This window comes from Euprymna scolopes, chromosome 43, assembly GCF_053919585.1.
Source record: "Euprymna scolopes isolate OS-2025 chromosome 43, ASM5391958v1, whole genome shotgun sequence".
In the NCBI taxonomy this organism is placed as follows: Eukaryota; Metazoa; Mollusca; class Cephalopoda; order Sepiida; family Sepiolidae; genus Euprymna; species Euprymna scolopes.
In genome coordinates, this window is record NC_136524.1 from 4,973,864 (window position 1) to 4,996,363 (window position 22,500).

General features: G+C 34.6%; 1 protein-coding gene across 2 annotated transcripts in view; it reads left to right on the forward strand.

The window, feature by feature from the left end:
- LOC145268439 (histone-lysine N-methyltransferase MECOM-like) overlaps nt 1-19,804 on the forward strand; it is a 188,640-nt gene extending 168,836 nt beyond the window's left edge. Inside the window, exons 5-7 of one of the 2 annotated variants that reach the window (XM_080123998.1) lie at nt 3,952-4,111; nt 16,405-16,498; nt 17,477-19,801. In XM_080123998.1, coding sequence (XP_079980124.1) covers nt 3,952-4,111; nt 16,405-16,498; nt 17,477-19,729 — 2,507 coding nt within the window. In that variant the 3' untranslated portion in view covers nt 19,730-19,801. Of the gene's footprint in view, nt 1-3,951; nt 4,112-16,404; nt 16,499-17,476 lie in introns of both variants that reach the window. The other variant, XM_080123999.1, reaches the window with a different exon arrangement.
- Nucleotides 19,805-22,500: the final 2,696 nt, after the last annotated feature.

The window sequence follows — 22,500 nt, forward strand, 5'->3', positions numbered from 1 at the left end:
ATTACAGAACAGATACTACCCGGGCCGAGGCTAGGCGGTTGAGTTCGAATAGTTTCGCTTTATTTATACGAAAAAGACAAACAAACACTGGAGACGATGGCACGGTGGGTATTTTGTTTAACTCGATCAAAAAAAAAAACGATAGAGACATTGTCTGTTTGCAAATGCGAGATATTACGATCTTGGAAGTATGCAAAAACATATTGCGGAATCTAACCGATGCAAAAAGTCTTTCTTGGACATACACAACCGCTTGCGCCTATTCTATTATGAGGAATAATTTGCCCGGTGTACTAATTCGCAAAAAAAGAAAATAATAATGATAACATCGTTCATCAACGTCCGTCTCTGTTTGTTTAAAATTACATGTCCGTTGATATTTGGGCTTGACGATGAATCCACCGGAGAAATTACTTATGATTAATTTTGTTACATGGGGGGTCACCACTTATCAAGGCCCAGAGGCCACTCGAGGATAAAAGTTAATGGGTATACATTAGTCATGGTGATTTTAGCGTAGTAAACATTAGTGGGAATTTTGTAACTTGGATTACTTAGGGTTACGGTTCAATAAGAACTTTTCACGTGAGACAATCAGATTGTAGTTAGCTGGAAAACAGGCAAACGGAATAGAGTTCCACAGGCGAGCAGTTCTAAGAAAGAAACCCTGTTCATGGAATCTACGTTTAAGTGTGGGCACAGATAAATACTGTGGAGAATTGTTGATAGTGGTTTCGGCTAGACGAGTGTTTTTCGTGAAAGACTGGCGAGGACGGAGGATAGATTGAAGTTCAGATGAGCACCTGCCATGAAAATTACGATAAAGCAGGGACAGGCTCGCTACGTCTCTTCTGTGCGAAAGAGGTTGCCGGGAAGAGAAAAGAGCACCCCCCACTAAGCTACGAAGTCTGTTTTGAACTCTGTCAAAACAGGATAAGCTGCTTCTAGCAGCTCCCGTCCAGATGTGGCAACAGTACTCCACTAGGCTTTTATGCTAAGTTTTAAAATATGCAAACGAAGAAATGATTTGATGCGATTTTAAATGGTACCTCTTCTTTTATTGTAAATTGGACACATTAATAAGAAAAAATAAAATAAAATGGCGAGACACACCCCGGGTTGAATAGGGGACCATTCAATCTGTAATTGAATGCTCTACTACTAAGCTATATCTTCAAATTTTAATAAATCTGGGGGGTTTTAAGAAGAAATTATTTACTGAAATTTTATTATCTCCCTTATCTGGGTAATTTTAAAATCTTCCCCTATAAAAATTATTCCTTTTTATTGATAAGAGGGAAAAGTTATTTATAAGATTGAATTTTTTCGATTGTCGGTACTTATTGGATGAATTTATATACAAAACATATCTAAGAACACTGCCAGATATATAAATTATTTTGCATGTAATTTGCAAAAAGTAGGCTCAACCGTTTCAGAACCTATGGGAAAAGGCACTCATGCACAAAGCCCGCACAAAATATCTTTTTATAGAATCTATAATATAAAAGCGAAAATGTGTGTTTGTGTGTGTTTGTGTGTGTGCATTTTTTTTTTGTATGTCCGGCAAACGCTTTTTTAAGGGGCACGCTCGGTGGGGCCATTCATTCTTAAAACTTTTTATATACTGTCTTGATTATAATATCTACGATTTACGAAACGAGGTCGCGTATATCTTTAATTTCGGCAACTTTTACACGTTATTTTCGCAATATTTTTTTCTTTGGCTTTTTAGTATAAACGCGAAACTGTCCCCGTAGCAGAACAACCCCTTAGCACTCGGTTAGGGACATCCAGAAACGCTATGAGGTTTGATTAATACAGGGGAAACCCCTTATATCAGACAATTGCTATTCATTTGGACACTCCCTTTAAATGGGGAAGCTGGTTTTCCCACACATCTTGGAGGGAAAGGCAGAAACTGGCTTATATTCAAAGTTAATTTAATTCCCGCATGGCGTGATGTTTGACCTTATGAAATTCACGCACCTCTTATTTAACTTTTTAATCATTAAATTAAAACGGTTTTCACTTCCTCTCCGTCCTGGTCGAGCGGCTGGGATATCACCTTTTCCCCCTTTCTATCCTATCTTCGTGTCAAGGCTTTGGGTTCGAGCTTCCTACAAATGCATTTTTTATACCTCCAAAACACCCGGGCAACGTCGGGAATCCCCGCTAGTCTATTATATAAAAGGCAAAATAGGCGTGAACGTTTGTGTATGTCCACGAAAGGTTTTTTGGGTAGAGGGTTCTCACGTCTGTTAGATTCCGGGTGAAGTTTTCACATACTTCCTAGATCATAATATCTCAGATTCACAGACAGACATCGTCTTTATCTAGCTTTAAAAAATCCCCTTGTTTCGAATGTTTGGTTTTCTTTTTAAAGCAAAACTAATCAAAGCAAACGCAAGCGCGTGGCCTTCTTGCCGGGTAGTATCTGTTCTGTATTTATCATTGGTTAATTTTTGGGAAACCCTTCATACTGAAACAATTGCTATTTATTTGGATACTGCCAGAGTGCTCACTTTTTGAGGGGTGTCCCCCACATTATAAACGACATTGTGTCTGATTTGCTTTCATGGGAAAGCAAATAAATACCACGACAGAAAACAGAAAACTTAACTGGCCCTCAGCCAGATTTAAAAGCAACCTTAATTTCTGCGCCGACTCCTAGGTTTCTTAAGTTAATTACCAGCTCATTGAATTCACTCTCCTCTTTGGCTTAATGGTTAGCGAGGAAGACTAATTGCCCTACATTTTTGAGTTCGATCCCACCTCTCTCTCTATCTTTTTAAAAAAAATTATTTTTATTCTAGTGCCAATATCCTCCACGCTGGTAAAAGTTAATTACCAACTTATTGAATTTTCTTTTCTCTTTTTTCACTTTATTTACATCCTTTGCGGTACGGGTTCGAGCCTGCCTGTCTACTACCACTCTTTTAAAAACATTTTTTGCTCAATATGCACCCTCAAAAACCCGGGACATCCGCTAATAGTATATTAGTATATAGATATCTATATATCTATAAATGTGAAAATGTCTGTCTGTCTGTGTGTCTGTGTGTCTGTCTGTATATTTCCCTACGCTGTTAATTTTAAGTCTACAGACTCGAAATTTGATATACAGGGTACTGAGATTTGGGAAAATCTTTGTAATCGATTTTCGGCCAGAAATTTGGTTGTTAAGGGGTCAAAGTTCAAGGATTTGACCTTTGAGAACTCTACCAAACTCCTTCCACAATTGTGGACTTAAACATTTGAAATTTTAGATATAGGTCCCTTGGACGTGGATCTAACTTAATAATTTTATTTGAGCCCTAAACAATAAATTTTAAGGGGTCATAATAGGGGTCAAAGTTTTTTAAAATATTGACCTCTGCGGTTTCTACCAAATTACTCAGACAATTTCTGGTCTAAACATTTGAAATTTTACATAAAGGGTATTCAGAGATAAGGCTTAATCGGTTTGGGTCGAAAATTTGAGCTATCAATATATAAATTTATGTATGTATGTATGTTTGCATATCTGCCTAAAACTTTCGCCAGAGGCGACGGATTTTCACAAGATCAGTATCGTTTTGAAGCGCGGTCCTTCACACGACAAATACCGAAAAATTGGCTAAAATATTAATTTCTTCGCCCTCAACTGGGCACTTTTCAACAGGGAGGGGTCGCTTTTCCCCCCGATATTTTCGAAAGTCATTCCCTCTTTTCGATTGTCTAGCCTTAATTTAAACCTACGTCACTTCCAGTTTTCCGGGTGTCGTAACAGCAAAGACGTCACGTTTTTTTTCTCGTTCTTTTCCTCCTTCGCGGTACGGGTTCGAGCCAGCCTGCCTACGACCACCTTTTGTTTTTTGTTTTTTTTTGCTCAACACACACCTTCAAACACCTGGGCAACGCCGGGCTGAACTGATAGTATATATATATATTTTTTTTCTTTGTTCACAGATGAAGCAAAATACAGCTGTCCCGACTGTAACGACCGATTCCAAAGTTTGCCAGCTTTGCAAAGGCACCAGAATTATGGATGTGGAAATTCCATCCTTTCGGAAAATCCATTTAGACCCTTCGAAATGGAAACTGAGAAAATGGACATTGACAACAAAAGGTAAATTAGATTTTTTTTATTATTAGTTATCAATTATTTTTAGGTAGATGGAACCGTGTAAATTACACGCAATAAACTTTTGATTTTTAATCTGAGTCATAATTATTTTATTTCTATAAAATAATCAAGACTACCCTTGACCCGTTGGGTCAGTATGTTATATTAGCTATGGAATTAATCTATGAGCGTGACACTTGTGACGTAAAGAAAATAGTTTTTTATTTGACATAACAGAAATATTTCTATGAAAGTATATTAAAATGAAAAAATATAGATAGACTTCTATGAGTCGTTCTGTTTATTATAATTGATTATGTTTGAAACAAATTACACCCATTAATTTATAAGTGGTTTGTCATACTTATAGGTAAATGTGCCCTGAACAGATACCATAATACTTAAATTCAAAATTTGACATATCTTTTCATTTAAACGCAAATAAACGAGTTGGGATGTTGAAAATGTACACAGTAAAATGATACGTTTTATTGTCGCGTTGATTATTTATTTGTAACGCAAATTAAAAAAAGATACATATTTTCGGAGTTATTTATTTATGTTGGTAGTGTAGAAGAAAATGAATGAATGTTTTTTAAGAAATGTGTATTAAAAAATGGAGAATAAATTAAAAAAAATGAAGGCGGTGCGTAAATCGCCGTTATAAAATTCTCTTATGGTTGTCAACGGAGTAAATAGATTTATTTGTAAGCTCGGGCCCTATGCACTGTCCATAACTTGCCTTACATGTGAATACACTTTATGTAAGATTTCAAATGTTTAGACCAAAGTTTGTCTGAATAATTTCATAGAGACTAAGTTTGTCTGAATAATTTCATAGAGATCGTATTTGTTGTCAGCTTCGATGTTTGGGCCACGTCATCATGATACCCTCAAACAGACTACCGCAAAGAGTTTTCTTCGGTCAGCTCACTCACAGCCAATGAAACGTCGGCTTCCCAAGACACATTACATATACTGCATGAAGCTCACCCTCAAGCACGTCAATATCCACGTTAATCTTTTTGGAGAGTTTAGCAGCGGAAAGAGACACTTGGCGCTACAGATTTGTATAGCGGGATAGCCTTCTTCAATAATGAGCATGCGCGAACAGCTACAGAGCGTCGCACACTGAGACACTAGCGAGCGGCACACACACCATGAGATTAATGACGTCACTTCCTCTGATGACGTCACTTCCGATAACGAGTACCGGTGCCCGGAGTCAGAGATTGATAAGCCTGGCCAGGATCAGATAGGTGACTATTTTGGATTTCCAGGTGCTGTATGTCCTCTCCGCTTATCTCGGCATTATTTCCAGTCATCCTAGACTTCTCCTTGCCACTGGACTCAAGCTATGCCGATTCAAAAGAGGTGTGGTTGGGGATTGTGCAACATTTTCCACATAATTACACGCGTGGCTGCCCCTTACAGGGGCTTCTTTTGTCTTTTAAGACTGAACGGAGGCTTAAGACCTATGCAGAGCAGTGTAAATTACGCATCATACTTCATAGTCATCAATGAACTCACAGAGTCAATAAAAAAAAAATGATGAAAACATTGTCATCCACATGGATGGAGAACCATATGAAACTAATAGCTTCTTACTCTAGCCCTATATGGGTGCAATTCCGTTTTTCACTTACTTTTTATAACCCACACACCAAACCTGTAAGAAACAGTCGTCTATCAGACCACTATCAATAATTTCCCCTACTCTTTATCTGTGCCTAAACCTAAACATAGATTCAAAAAAGCTTCTTTCTTAGAACTGCACGACTGTGGAACTCTCTTCCATTTCCCTGCTTTCCAGTTGTCTACAATATGGTCGTTTTCAAGTTTAATGCATACAAATTCTTGATAAGCCGTCTCCTTAAGTAAACCAATTTACCAAATTTCCACTACTAACGATGACTACGATATTTTCCAATTGACTACTGGACACTCATTGAACCTTATCCTTGAGTGGCCTCCGGGTCTTGATGAGTGGTTACTCTTATGTAAAAAAAGTATTCTATTCACAAACCAAATTACAAATACAATTACCTGTATTAAAGGGCTTTTATAGAGTATGGCATAAATGTCTACTCCACAAGATCTCCATATATATACGATATAGCTGGGAATGTGTTTTCAGTTATTAAATCATTTCTCTCTGATAGGTTCATACGAGTAGTGGTTGATGGGCAGAAATCAGAAGCTCACAGTATTAATGCTGGAGTCCCTCGGGGATCAATCATGGGCCCAACTCTCTTTCTGATCTTCATCAATGATCTTCCAAATCACATCCTTCGATACTTTGTAGACATTTACATCTTTGGCAGAACATGAAAGGCCGTAAACGACCAAGTTCTCTTTTATTCTCTCTCCTCTGATCTTGAGCATGTGGTGCAATGGGGAAAGAGGTGACTGGTTACATTGAATGCATCTAAAACCTAGCTTTTATCTTTGCATCATCACCACTCTGACCCTCATCTGGCATCAATTGAAATGAATGGCTCTCATTTTGGGGAGGATCCATGTTTTCTCAAGCTCCTGGGCTTGACCTTTACTCCTGATCTGAAATGGAATACGTACATCAAATCTGTTGCCAAGGTCGTTGAGAAAATGGTGCGATCCTTCTATCGACCCAGTTTATATCTCACTCCTGATGCAATTATCTACCTATATAAAAGCCTTGATAGAGTTCAGAATAGATTCGTAGCCAAGTACGGGATGCCCTTTTCTTTTTCCCTGCAACAGAAGAGGTACTGCGAAACTGTCTCTGCTTTATCATTATTTTCATGACAGGTTCTCGTCTGAGTTCCAATCTATGGTCCCCTCGTCAAACTTTCACAAGAAATACTCCTCTAGTGGAAACGATTATCAATAATTTCCCCCACTCTTTATCTGCGCCTAAATCTAAAGGTTGATTCCATGAATAAACGTTCTTTCTTAGAACTGCAAACCCGCGAAACTCTGTTCCATTTACCTGCTTTCCAACTGACTATAATATAGTCGTCTTCAAGTCTAATGTATATAAATTCTTTATGAGCCGTTTCCTTAGTATCCAATTTACCAAATTTCCACGACTAACGATTACTATGATATTGTCACATTGATTGCTATACACTCAATAAAACCTTATCCTCGTGTGGCATCTGGGCCTTCATAAGTGGTGACTCCTTTGTAATAAAAGAAGTACTCTGTTCGCAAAGTACAAATTACAATTACCTGTTATTAATGGAATTTTTAATTTATAATTAAATCGTTTATTGATATGTTCTTACTGTTTTCAAACGTTACTTCTTAATTCTCATGTTCGGCATCTCGCTGTTTATTTTGTTTTTGAATTAAGGAAGAATTTGACAGGAGCCGAAATTTTGTTGAGTAAGTTTTGTAGAACAGGCATGGAGTGGCAAAAAAAAAATTGGTACTTATGCATCCTTTAAACAAGACGTAACTCGGCGTTCGCTTGGCTTTCTTCGGAGCATGACGTCAACAGCCCGATAATGCCGAGTGTTTATTATTTAATTGGAATTCATTATTGAGATGAAAAGTCTTATTGCTTATACGGTTTTCCCTAATTTATTTTGCAATCTCTAAATTACCAGACATTGCCTGTTATCGCTGAAAGTTTGCAAGATGCTGCACTCTTTTACCTATTCATCATCAGCTGATCGATGTATGGCCAAACTTTAAACACTTTTCAAAACAATAAAATATTTTGATAATTTATGCATATAAATATTTCGATGATTTATGTATATAGATATTTTGATAAATATATATATGATTGATTAATGATTGAAAAATTATAGCAAAGACGGCAAGGAGATTTATGTGGTGATAATTTGGAGAGTGAGCTCTTTCATGAATGAGTATTATTTATTATTTTTATTTATTGCGGACTATTATCCTCATCATTTCGTAGTTGTTTCACGACGTTTCGGCCAACTATTCCTCTGGCCTTCGTCAGGTGGTAACCGCGACTGGATAGGAAATCTGAATCTCCTGACTGCATCCTCAGCAATCACTGCCATCCATAGTTGTCGTCGTCTCACCACGTTTTGGCCAAGTAAGCCTCTGGCCAGATTTTGGGTAGGATTGAAACCGCTATCTTCAGACAATTCTCACCTGGAACCGTAGAAATTCAACGTCTTTATCAACTACGCCACGGACCCTGAATAGTTGGCCAAAACATTGCGAAACAACAACTAAGAAAAGATAAGGATAATAGTCCTCAACAAATATGTTGTCGACAAAATTATAACAAGGCTACTAAGTCATTTAAACAATACTGGGTTTAAGTGTTCGTTTTAGTATTTTAGAACTTCTTTAAAGCTTTACTGCACTCATTTTGCGACCAAATTTCAAACATTTTTTACAGTTCATAGGTCACTTTTTCAGCTATACTAAAAGAATCGTCCAGTAAAACAAAAGTTATAATACAATTACTGCGTTCAAAAATTGTCAGAATCTGTAAGGAACGTAGCAACGTTTTTATTTATTTGTTTTATTTTATTTTTTTATTAGCATTTGGTTACCATAGCAACCAAACTGGAAGATGCAAAGGTTTAAATTAGGGTTAGGCAATCGAAAAGAAGGGATGACTTTTGAAAATATTTGTGAAAAAAAGTGACCCCCTCCTTGTAGAAATGTGCCCAATTGAGGGCGTAGGAATTAATGTTTTTAGCCAATTTTACGATAGTTGTCGTCCTAAGGGTCGAGCTTCAAACGATACCGATTTCATAAAAAGTGTCGAAAATTTTAGGCATTTTAAACAGACAGGCGAGATTTATATTATAGATGTAAAATTGAATTTTTGAAAAAGAATATGTAAGAAATTGTTAAGGTTTTTTTCTTTTCCAAATTCTCGTCTGTGCTCAGACACACGCATACGTATCAACTTTAAACTCAGCCTGCGCCGTTGCTATTGGCTAATCGCCATGTTACGTCAGACAGCGGCAAAACCCGAGCTGTTGACGTGTTTTGGGAAAATCTAAGCCGAGCGCTTAATTACAACTCGTTCAAAGGATGCATAAGCACCAACATTTTAAAATGTTTCTGAAAATACCCACAATGCACTTGTCCAATTTGTTTTGGAATGCTTTTTTTTTGTTGTTTTAGTATTTTATTGCCATTTTTTAATTTTGTATTCATTACCAAAGCATGCATTAACAATATTTTTTTGTTTTGAAATCAAATGTTTTTCATAGTGTTCTTTGACTAACAATTTTGACGGTTTTTGTTTATTTACCTTTCTTGAACATTTTTTTAATTTATTCAATTTTCACCCCCAAACAAGGCGCAGTGCCACTTTGAAGTAAGGGGCTACTATCGGAGATAAGTTGCAGGGGAGATGAATAGCAAGATGTCTGTTCACATTAAACTTAAACTTCTGCATGTCAGTACAGTTGGGAAAGCAGAATCCTGGAATTGAGTTCCGAAGTCTAGCAGTTCTGGAGAAGAAACTAGTGGAGTAGAAGGCTGTCTTACACCTAAGGATCTTTAGTGTGAATGGGTGGGATTTAGCTGATTATCGGGTTTGTCGGGGGTATTCACGTCGAGGGAGTACAAGTGAGTGTAGTTCGTCAGAGTAAATTAGTTAGCTTTGATTGAAGAGAAACTTTTTTTATTATTACATTTTCACCCCAAACAAGACACAGTGCCACTTTGATGTAGGGGGACTCTATTTAGGATATAATTGCAGGGATACTATGTAGGGAGTTGAGCAGCAAGATGGCTGAACCTGAACTTCTGCATGTCAGTATAGTTGGGATCTCTACTGTATAGGGGTGATATTTTAATTCTTGTCAGTTTTTTTTTAATTACATTTTCACCCCAAACAAGGCACATTTGCCACTCTGATCTAGCGACTACTATCAGGGACATAATCTACAAAGGTACTATGTAGGACGTTGGGCAGCAAGATGTCGCATACGTTACACTTGAACTTCTGCATGTCAGTACAGTTGGGGAAGCAGAGATCCGGAAAGGTATTCTAAAGTCTAGCTGTAATGGGGAATACACTACTGGAGTAGAAGGCTCTCTAACATCTAGGGATCTCTACTGTGAAGGGGTGTGATTTTGCTGCTTGTTGGGTATTTACGTCGAGGGGGTAGAAGTGCTTGCAGTTCGTCAGAGCACCCACCATTAAAATACTTGTAAAACAGGCAGAGCGATGTAACATTTCATCAATGAGAAAGAGGTTGAAACCTAGGCGACTCTCTTCTGAACCCTCTCCAGGAGTAAGAGACTAGCAGCAGATGCACCAGGCCAAATATAACAATATTCCATACATGGGCGAATGGGGGGGGGGGCTTTGTAGAGGTAGTGTCTGAAGATAGCGGTTTCAATCCTACCCAAAGCCGGCCAGATGCTTACTTTTCCTTAAACGGGGTGAGACGGTAACAACTACGAATGGCAGTAATTGCTGAGAATGCAGTTAGGAGATTAGGAGGTTTTATTCCGTCGCAGTTAACACCTGACGAATTCCAAAGGAATAGTTGACTGAAACGTTGTTAAGTAACAACTAAAAACAAGATGAGGAGAATAGTCCGCAATAAATAAATTAATAAATAATACTCATCTCAATAATGAATTCCAATTAATTGATATATAAATAATTTGCGGTAATTTATCGTTAGCAAAAGTTATTGGTGGTTTAGAAGGTTTATTGTAATTGATAACTGATAAAATTGTTTTGGAGATGGGTGTATTTCCTGACGACACCGCACTCTATAACAGACACGAGGGGAAGAAAAATGAACTCATATCTAAGGAAATAGCAGGAACACTAGAGGAAGACCTCCAACCTGTAGTGGAATGGGGACAAAAATAGATGGTCACATTCGACGCTGCCAAGACTAAGCTTGTTTCTTTCAATAATTACAAGAAACCTTCTCTACCATTAATAGCGATGGCCAAGAACACATTACCCGGAAGTACCTCATTTAAACTCCTCGGCTTAAGGGAACATGAACTGGAATAGATACATTGAAAGCATTGCCAAGGCTACTACAAACAAGGTGGTCCCTCTCTACCGTGCTAGAAAACTACTTACGCCTGAAAGTATCCTGTACCTCTATAAGGCCACCATTCGCCCATGCATGGAGCACTGTTGTCAAATTTTGGCTGGTACATCTGTAGCTTGTCTCTCACTCCTGTACAGGGTTCAAAAGAGAGTCGCCAACTTGATAGGTCCTGAACTGTCATCTAGGCTTCAGCCTCTGTCCCATCGCCGAAATGTTGAATCCCTTTGCCTCCGCCAATTTTGGGAATAAACACTTGAAACTTTACATGTAGATTACTTGGACATGGATCAAACTTTTTTGTTTTTGATTAGCGAAAAAAATATATATAAATGATGTCAAAATTGGGGTCAAAGTTAAAAAAAAATGACCTCTGCGATCTCTACCAAATTACTCAGAAAATTTCTTGTCTAAACATTTCAAATTTTTCATAATGGGTATTCAGAGATAGGGAATGATTTTAATCTGTTCGAAAATTTGAGCTGCCACGGGGTCAAAGTTCAAAAGATTTGACCTTTGCAGTGTCTAGCAAATTACCCAGCCAATTTTGGGTCTAAAGATTTGAAATTTATACATAACGGGTATTTATACATTTGGCAAGCATTTTAATCAGTTTTGGGGCGAAAATTTCGCTGCCAAGAGGTCAAAGTTGAAAGAGTTGATCAGATTCTACCAAATACCTCCGCCAATTTTATTCTAAAGTTGAACATGGGCAAAACTTTGTATTTTGATTTGAGATCAAAACAATTAATGTTAAGGGGTTAAAATTGGGGTCAAAATTTTAAAACAGTCAGACCGACAGATAGACAAACAGAAAGACATATAGGCATTTATTGTTATTAATATTCTATTATCGTTGTTAACATTATTGATGTTATTAATATTAATGTTATTCTTATTATTAATGTCATTATTATAATAGGAATTATCATTTTATTTTATTACTATTATTTTTCTTATTATTATTAAAATTAATGATAAAAATAATGATAATAATGTTATTGATATTAAAAAGGGTACTAATTGTTATAATAATAATAATAATAATAATAATAATAATAATAAGAGTTATTATTAGAATTATTATTATTATTATTATTATTATTATTATTATTATTATTATTATTATTATTATTATTATTATTATTATTATTATTATTTCTGTTTGTTATGCGTTTTGTTTTTATTAATTTTTTTTCATTTGGTTTTCTTTATTTTTATTTTTAATGCTGTTTTTATAAAAAAAATCTAACAAAAAAGAGATGAAAACGTTTATAAACAGATACTGCACTATGAGATATTAAATATTTATTTTGACTCATCCACTCTTCTCTCTCTCTTTCTTTCTCTCGCTCTTTCTCTTAATCTCTCTCATTTTTCAGGTTTCCCTTTCTCTCTCTCTATATATATATAACTCTCCCGCCCGTCTGTCCCTATTTTTTTTTTTTCTGTTTTGAACGTCTAATGCGAATGGAAACACGAAAAAATATATATTATCTTAATCAAAATGAAACATGTTTTTGTTACAATCGTATTAATTAATTTTCAATATAATAAAATAACACTTTAGATAAACATCAAAGGTGTGAATTTCATACGGAAACATTGATTTTTTTATGGAGCTTACACCTTTAACGTTATTCTCGCGTTTCCTACGCACTGTTCCAAGATTTCAAAATACAACCACTCAGATACAACGCGCGGCTCTTTAAAAACAGAGATTTCTTTCTCCAACTTTACAACATGGAGAGAAAGAAGAAAAGACAAAAAAGAAAGAAAAACATACTGAAGATGGAGTATAGCTCCGAAATATGTTCATGTCATAAATTTCAAACAAGTAAAATATTTGTTTATTTTCCTAATATTGCGCTGTGATTAGGTTTTCAAGCGCACTTGATGCCTATTTTATTTTACTTGAGTTAAAAGACAGAAATTATGGTCGAATAAAGAAGAGATTAAACTATTTTAAAGCGATAGATCTCTTTCAAAATAGTTTTATCTCTTCTTTATTCGACCATGATTATTGAAGCAGCATAGAATGTTTTCTAAATAATTAAAAGGATTAAAGCGTTTTTTTATTTCGCTTACTTCTTCGCAAGTATATGTTTTATAGTGATAAACGCTTATATCAACCCGGATATCAATGTTCCTATTTACAATGCCTCCCCACGGGACAGAGTTAGACACCAGGGTCGTTTCTTAACGCGGAGAAAAGGAACAAAAATTAAAATTGTCTCAGTCGTGAAGGATTTCTCCTCCACTGACAGAGAACAAGAAATTGAAATGCAGCATCTGAAGACAGATACTACACTTTGATTTTGTCCCGAAGGCCGACCACCCTAGCGGGTTTGGTTAGCTTACCATTTATATATATTTATACATTATATATACATATATATATATATCATATATATAGAAATACACACACACACACACACATATATATATATATACATACATAAATGCACATATACACTGATATATGAATATATACATGTACACATACATGTGCATATGCAGATGTATACATATATATACGCATTTATATGCATACATACATACATATATATATATATATATATATATATATATATATATATATATATATATAAAAGACTTCCTTCAGTCTTGACAGACTATGGATACCCACTGTAAGGGTGCCTGCGCGTGAAATATATGTGGCAAGAGTTGCGCAATCTCCAACCACACCAATCCTAAGTCGACATTCTTGAATACCAGTGGCAAGTGGAGGTTCTGGACGACTGGAAACAATGCCGAAATAATCGGAAAGCACATACAGCGCCTGGAATTCATAAATGGTCACCCATCTTTGACTAGCCGGGCTCAACGTTGCTTAATTCCGGTGATCCGATGAGAATCGGTGTGTCAACATGATTATACCGTGCATATATATATATATATACACATTTATACATATATGCCGTACATATATATACACTTATATATATATATATATATATATATATATATATATAAACATATATTCATATATACAGAGATATAGACATATATACATATATGCAAATAAATATACATATATATATACATATATACATATATGTACATATATATATATATACAAATACATATTCAAATACATATATATATGCATGAAAATATATATATATATAAACATATATATTTCTGTAGAAATATATATTCTTATAATATATACAATTCCTTATTTAAGAAGCTGAATGTAATTCCAAAGCAATACAGTGAATAAATGACAAAAAAACTACATTAAAAAATTAATGATGTTGACCATCTTATAATTTATTCCTTTAATTCAGTTGGCATTTACAATTCTTGAGAGTATCTGGTTCGTTGCGCAATGATTGATTTTTCGCTACGAAACAGATACTGTCAAGAATTGTAAAAGTCAACTGAGTTAAAGGAATAAATTATAAGATGGTCACCATCATGAATTTTGGAATATAGCGTTTTGTCATTTATTCTCTATATAAATATGCACATATACATATACATATACCAGCATAAATCCAAATACACACACACACACACACACACACACACATATATATATATATATATATATATATATATATATATATATATATATATATATATATTAGAGGGAATTTGACCTGGTGTCTAAAGAGCTGAGTACTAATGTACCAGTATTAATGTACTAGTAAATGTATTAATACTATTAAAAGGAAAAAGGGCTCGTTGTAATGTATATATATAACAAGCCCAATAGGTATAGATATCCTAGATCTATTTTTATATTAAGTAAAACGGATCAAAATTTAGAATTAAATCAGTTTCAAAAGGAAAACAAAATCCAATAGATTGTACGATTGTTTCAGAAACGATGGTCATTTTATTTAAATTGACAATAAATATTGATAATTATTTGACAAAGTCTCCTCATCAGCAAAAATAGAGCTGAGGGGCAGTTAACAACACCAAAATAAAACTAGCATTTTTGTCGTGTGTAAGGCAGACATTCCTGGAAATATTTAAAAATAAAAATAAAATTAAAATAAAAAAAAAAACAAATAAATATATATATATATTCAGGTGTACATACAACGAAAAGAAGGAAAATAATTTTTCTAGTAGGCGAAAGCGATACAAACGAAAAAATAAATAAAATGGAATGTTTCCCCCCAAATAGTATCATTTCATTAGTATTTTTACAAACAATAATAAAAAAAGATTAGTTTCCTTTTTTAAGACATATATTCTTGGAAAGTTTGTCTGGCGAAAAATGCTTCGGGTTTTATTACATTTTGTGATTCTTTTAAGTGACTTAATTATTTTATAACATCCGAATATGGTTCATTTCCATATTATCATTCATATATATATATATATATATATATATATATATATATATTTCCATATTATCATTCATATATATATATATATATATATATATATATATATATATATATATATATATATATATATATGAATGATAATATAGAAATGAACCATATTCGGATGTTATAAAATAAGTAAGTCGTTGTCCTTCCTTTTGAAACCGATTTTTAATTAAAAATTCTGAATAATTTTACATAATATTAAAGTCGCTCTAGTATATATATGCCTACCGAGCTTATTATATAGCTACATTACAACGTGCACTGTTTTCTTTTAATTGTATTAATGCATTTCGTAATACATTAAAATAAACTCCGCTCCGTTTCCTAATTCCCATAAAATTATATATATAATATATATATATATATATATATGTATGTATATATATATATATATATATATATATATATATATATATATATATATATATATATTCAACGTGTTTTTACATAAGCAGTAATTTGCTGCCACACAGTCATGAGAATGTTTCGGCCTTCTAGTATTTAGTAACTAGATACCTCTTCAAGCAACTATGCTTATATCTAAAAGCGAAATTATTAATTGAAATCCAAAAGTTGTCTTACAGTAAAAGATTTTAAAAAATGAAAACAAGGGACAGGGGTGAAGTTCAGCTGTGCGAAGAACAAGGTTTAGTAGCTGTGGATTTTTTTTTTATGTTGGGGTGAGGGAATGAAGTAGGTAGGGTTGGGGTTTGAGAAGTCAAGTTGGAGACAGGTTAGAGAACGGATATAGATGATGTCTGAAACACGTGTCCGCTTTGCCTGTCTTAAAATCTAAATGAGCTACTGTGTTTAATTTTTCTTTTCATTAGCATTTTCGTATCTTTTTGTGAAATATATTTTTAGTTATAACATTTTAACTGATTAATGTCCTTTGTTTATTCCTTAGCGTTGATTCATCCCAAAAAGCAGAAGACAAGGAATATTTATGCAGCTTATGCCCCAAGAAGTTTGATTGGAAAGCTGATCTCGTAAGACATCAGGTAAGGAAATTCTTTTTTTACTCAGGTTCACCCTCTAATAACTCCTAACAAGGCATATCGCCACTTGGACGCAAGGGACTACTATTTAGGACCATAACTGTGAAAGAGTAACAAGACGTTGGTTTACCTTACATTTAAACTTCTGCATATCAGCACAGCCAGGGAAGCAGGTAGCAGGAAGAGAATTCTAAAGTCTAACTGTTCGACTGAAGAAACTATTAGAATTTTTTTTTTAATTACATTCCCCCCCCAAATAAGGCAGAGTGCCACTTTTATGTAGGAGGCTACTATCAGGGAATAAGTTGCACGGATGCTATGTAGGGAGTTGAGCAGCAAGATGTCAGTTTGGGATGCAGGAAACCAGGAAGAAATTCCAGAGTCTAATAGGAAGAAAGTATTAGAGTAGAAGGCTTTGTCCTCAATGTATTTTTTCCGGTTATTTCCCACAAATATTAGGCCGAGGAGTTTGAAAGAAAAAAATCTAGGTAGTGTATTATTTGGCATAGATATAGTTTTAAATTATATATTTCATACAGCTGCGTGTATATTTAATAATGCTTTGTTTGGTTTAGTTGTCTTACGCCATAAAAACCGTTTTCAGTTTATTTAATGTGGAATCTAGTTATTTTGGAATTAGTTTGTATGCTGCAAATGGTTTTAAATCTTCAAATATTTATTTGTAGAGTTTGGTTTGGTTATTTTACGACATATCAAACCTTTCCGGGTTATTTAACACCGAATGAAGTTATTTTGGAAACAATTTTTATGCTTTAAGTTCTCCTCGCTGTGTTCATACAGTAGTGCTCAATATTGAATAGAGCAAGTAATTTGTAATAAAAATCTCATTCATACAAATATATTTATATAAATAAAAGTTGTTTTTTATAAATATATATGCATGCATATATCTATATAATTTGAATGTAATTTCGTATCAATCTACTATTTGTAAGACATTGTTTTATGTTGTTCTTCTAGGTCCACCATTCTGAAAACAGATTCCCTTGTGAAAATTGTGACAAAGTCTTTACAGATCCAAGCAATTTGCAGAGGCACATTAGGTCCCAGCACGTTGGTGCAAGGTCTCACGCCTGTCCTGAATGTGGCAAGACGTTTGCGACATCTAGCGGCTTAAAGCAGCATCAACACATTCACAGCAGTGTGAAGCCTTTCCAGTGTGAAGTGTGTCTAAAGGCGTACACGCAGTTCTCCAACCTCTGCCGGCACAAACGTATGCATGCCGATTGTCGACAACAGATCAAGTGTAAAGATTGCAACCAAGTTTTTTCGACTGTGACCTCTCTTGGGAAGCATAAAAGATTCTGCGACGGTGCTTTCAGAAATACTATGCGAGTTTGCTATACTCCCGAAAAATTGGTGTCAGCTGGATTGGGACCTATTCCTCAGACGTCCCCGATGACAGCATTCATGTACACCCAACCTCGTTACCCTTACTACCGTCCTTTTGTCAATTCGCCATTTCCGTTAATAAGCCAACCTTTAGCTCCAATGACAACTGCCGGATTTGCTCCCACACCGGAAGCGCTTATGTCCCCCCATGAACACAATCTTGAAAATACTCCCCTGTTAACAGAGAACTTGTCCGCTACAAAAGAAGTTAAACGCGAACTCAAACTTTCAGACAGTGACATGTCGGAAATAAGCATTGGTAGTGATTTGGACGTAAGTTCAGGATCTGATCTTGAAAGCGAAGGAAGTACCTCCAAAAAACATTTTATTTCATCATCTCCAAATACCAGTATGTCTGCTGGTCACAACAACAAAAAGGATTCGTTATATTTGAACAGAAAATGCAGCCCGCTATCCAGGAACCATATGGACATTGTTGTTCAAGATACCGGAGCACAATCTATGCCCTTTGATCTATCTAAATCAAGCAAAGCAGTTATAAACGAACCCCGCTCTGGAAACGAGGAGGAACCTTTGGATTTAAGCACCAAGTCCAAAGAAACCGTAAAAATCTTTGAAACTGCTAGAAAGACGCACATCTTTGGAGAAATTAAAGCAGCTCCCGCTACCAATGCCGAAGCTAAACTTCATTATGCTTATCAACTCCCGAATTCTTATATGGTTGATTCTTTTTATCCGATTGACAAAGACAAGTTTTCTTCATCGCTTATGACATTGACAAGATTCCAGTTGTCGGCTCCTGGCTATTCCCATATGGGCTCATTTGGATTGGTCCATCAGGATATGGAGAAGAACCTACCTCCTGTTGTCAAAATGGAAAAGTCCCCAACAGCATTTCGTTATCCGACCGGACCAAACAAATACAAGGAGAGATATTCATGCAAGTACTGTGGAAAGATTTTCCCACGATCAGCGAACCTAACAAGGCATCTTCGTACACACACAGGAGAGCAACCATATAAGTGCAAGTACTGTGAACGTTCGTTTAGCATCTCTTCGAATCTACAGCGCCATGTGCGCAACATCCATAATAAAGAGAAACCATTCAAGTGTTCCATTTGTGGAAAGAGCTTTGGACAGCAGACAAACCTAGATCGCCATCTAAAGAAGCACGAAGCCCAAGGTCCAAACGTCACCGATTCCCCAGTGCACGAACCTGACTTAGAAGATAAGGACGAACCTTACTTCGCAGATATACGCAACTTCATTGAGAACAACAGCACTGCTAATATTAGTGATGCTATCTTACCCGACCGACATTCAAGCTTGATTATAAACGACTTACCCCTTATCAGGTCTCCTCATGACCTCGACTACGACCAGAAAATAGACGAAGAGCCGCTTGCCCTCCCTTTAACTAAGAAGGAGATGATTAACGCCACTGTAGGTGTGACGGCTCAGAAGAATGTGTTAGATACCAGCCTGGAAGCTAAAAACAGTAGCGACCTAATGGCTAATGATGACGACGAAGAAGACGATGACAAAGAAATAATGCAAGATGACGACGACGATGCTGCAACAGATATTTCGATGGACAGAGGTAACATTGAACATCCTGTTAGCAGCAGTAACAAAATTACTGGTGTTAAAACGACAGAGTCTTTACCTGGAAATATCTCGCCAGCATTTAGTTTAAACAACAATGATATTACTGCAAACCCTGACGAAGAAGTCTCTGATAGTGTAGACTTTTTGACAAATGGATACCATAGTCCTCATGGCACCCCGATTAATTTATGTCAGAAGGCTTACCCAAACATGAAAAATGGGTACACACCCCCAGTTGCCTGCTCAACTTAGCAACTGATTCAATATATACATACATATAATATATATATATATATATATATATATATATATACATATATATATATATATATATATATATATGCATTATTTAAAATATGCGGACGACTATTCTCATCTTGGATGTTGATTTCACAACATTTCGTCAAATTTAATCTTCTGCATTCTCCAGGTGCATTAACTACCGAAATTTGGAACCTTCTAGAAAATCCCAAAATCAAATTTGGGAACGTGAAACATTTTTGAACTGAACATTCTATTTGATTCACACGGGTATGTTGTTCTTATTCCTGATTGTGATTTTTAAATATTTTTGTCTGTAGTAAGGATTGAACCTAACACCCCCATAAGACTATTTGTTCTGCCAAAAACTCATGTGGAATATGATTGAATTAAAGTAATTACAAATTAAACAAATAAATTATAATCATACAAATATATACACATATATATGCATAAGTATATATATATATATATATATATATATATATATATATATATATATATACATTAAGCTGTGTGCATATATGTAAACTTATATGTATTAATTCTTCAAATTCGAGATAAGATTAAATGTAAATACTCCCAAATCCATGCTAGAATAGCTTATGTGCATATGGGAAGTAACACTATCCAAACCGTTAGCAAAAGTATTAGTTAGAAGTGACTGATTTCTGGAGGTTAGGGTTCAATCCTTAGCAAAGGCAATAAAAGCTAGGATTAGCATACGACTTAGGTCTTCTATCAATTCATGGCAGAAACACGGTGATCAAAGAAAATGTTCAGCTTGGAATTCCGTACATGCTGACGAATTTTTGTGTAAATATTTACATGTTCCGAAAGAAGGTTCTACAAATTCGAAAAGTATTACCCGAAGAATGTCGAAGCATACATCACCGAAACATTGTGAATAGAACAATCAAGTGGTAATCAGCCTATGACACACTAATATAAATTATGAATCCTCATCAAAAGATTCCCAAGACTATTAAATATATATATATATATATATATATATATATATATATATATATATACGTGTGTGTGTACATATATAAATATATGTGTACACATACACACACACACACACACACACACGACAATTAGAAATTGGGAGTTTGATAGGAGGGGAATAAAAGTGAAAAATGACGTGATGTACTTGCAAAGAAAATGATGTAGATCTGTGTGTGTGTGTGTGTTTTACCAAACTTTTGTTCCGCGAACGAATACATTCAGCGGAGGCTGTATTATTATGGATAAGGGCCAAAGATATGCACAAATCAATGTGATAACATACACTTACAAACATATACGACAGATGAAATATATGTGTCTGCTTACAGGTAAATTTAATATTATTAACGCAAATGACGAGTACATGTTTAAGTATATATACATATGCATGTGTGTATGTATGTATATACTTGAATATACTCATACATATGCATATATATAAATATGTATATATATGCATATAGGCATATACATACATATGTATATATGTTGATATATATTTATACATACATATACATACATGTACATACACACACACTACACACACACACATATATATATTTATATATATATGTATATATATATATATATATATATATATATATATATATATATATATATATATATATATTATAATCAGCGGGTTCAGGTAAAAAGTTGGTTGCACTTTCCAGAGATCTGAAAGGAAATCTTGAAAATGACATAAATTGTCGATACATGTGACCTTGTTTGCGAATGGATTCTGTCATATATATATATATATATGTGTGTGTGGGTGTGTGTGTGTGTGGGTGTCTGTGTGTGTGTGTTTGTGTGTATTTATATATATGTGTGTGTGTTTGTGCGTGTGTGGTTGTGTATGCGTGTTTGTGTGTGTGTATGCACTAATAGTTGTTAGTATTATTGATATTTCAAACTGGTTCGTACTTTCGAATATCCGGTTTGCAGCAAATAAGTTCTGCAAAGTACTTATAAAAGACCGGAAGTACCAAAGCATAGTCAGTAATGTATTTTCCTCATTTTGTTTGACGATCGCTCAAAGCGTGAAATCACTGATCATGACCTATTAAAATAAACATTAATTACTAATGGATATATATATATATATATATATATATATATATATGTGTGTGTGTGTGTGTGTGTGTGTGTGTAAGTATATATTATGTATGAGTATATATGTCTATTTGTGATCTGCAAGCATCTTATTCTTATTCAAGGTACATGCTCAAACAGATATATCAGCATAAATTATATATATATATACATATATATATATATATGCGTGTGTGTGTATACATATATATATATGTACATATATATATATATATATATATATATATATATATATATATATATATACGCTGGTAAATAAGCTGGTTTTAGCTGAATTCAAATTCAGTTACCTACAATGTGTTGATAATATTGTGTTCGTTCCTTCTATTTTCCAGAGATCTGCTAATGAAAACACTCTATGTATCGATATAATCGAAATATCCGCACACCCACGTACGAACACATACACACCCACCCACATATACACACACGCATATATATATATATATATATATATATATATATATATATATATATATATATATATATATATATATATATATATGAGGGTTGTCTACTTGTTTAATCCGGCTCAGGAAACAGTCCGTTTTATGTACGAATTCCAGGAGAAATAACAATAGTAAATAATTAAAATGGGCTTGTGTTATCACGTATTTAAATTATTTATTATTGTT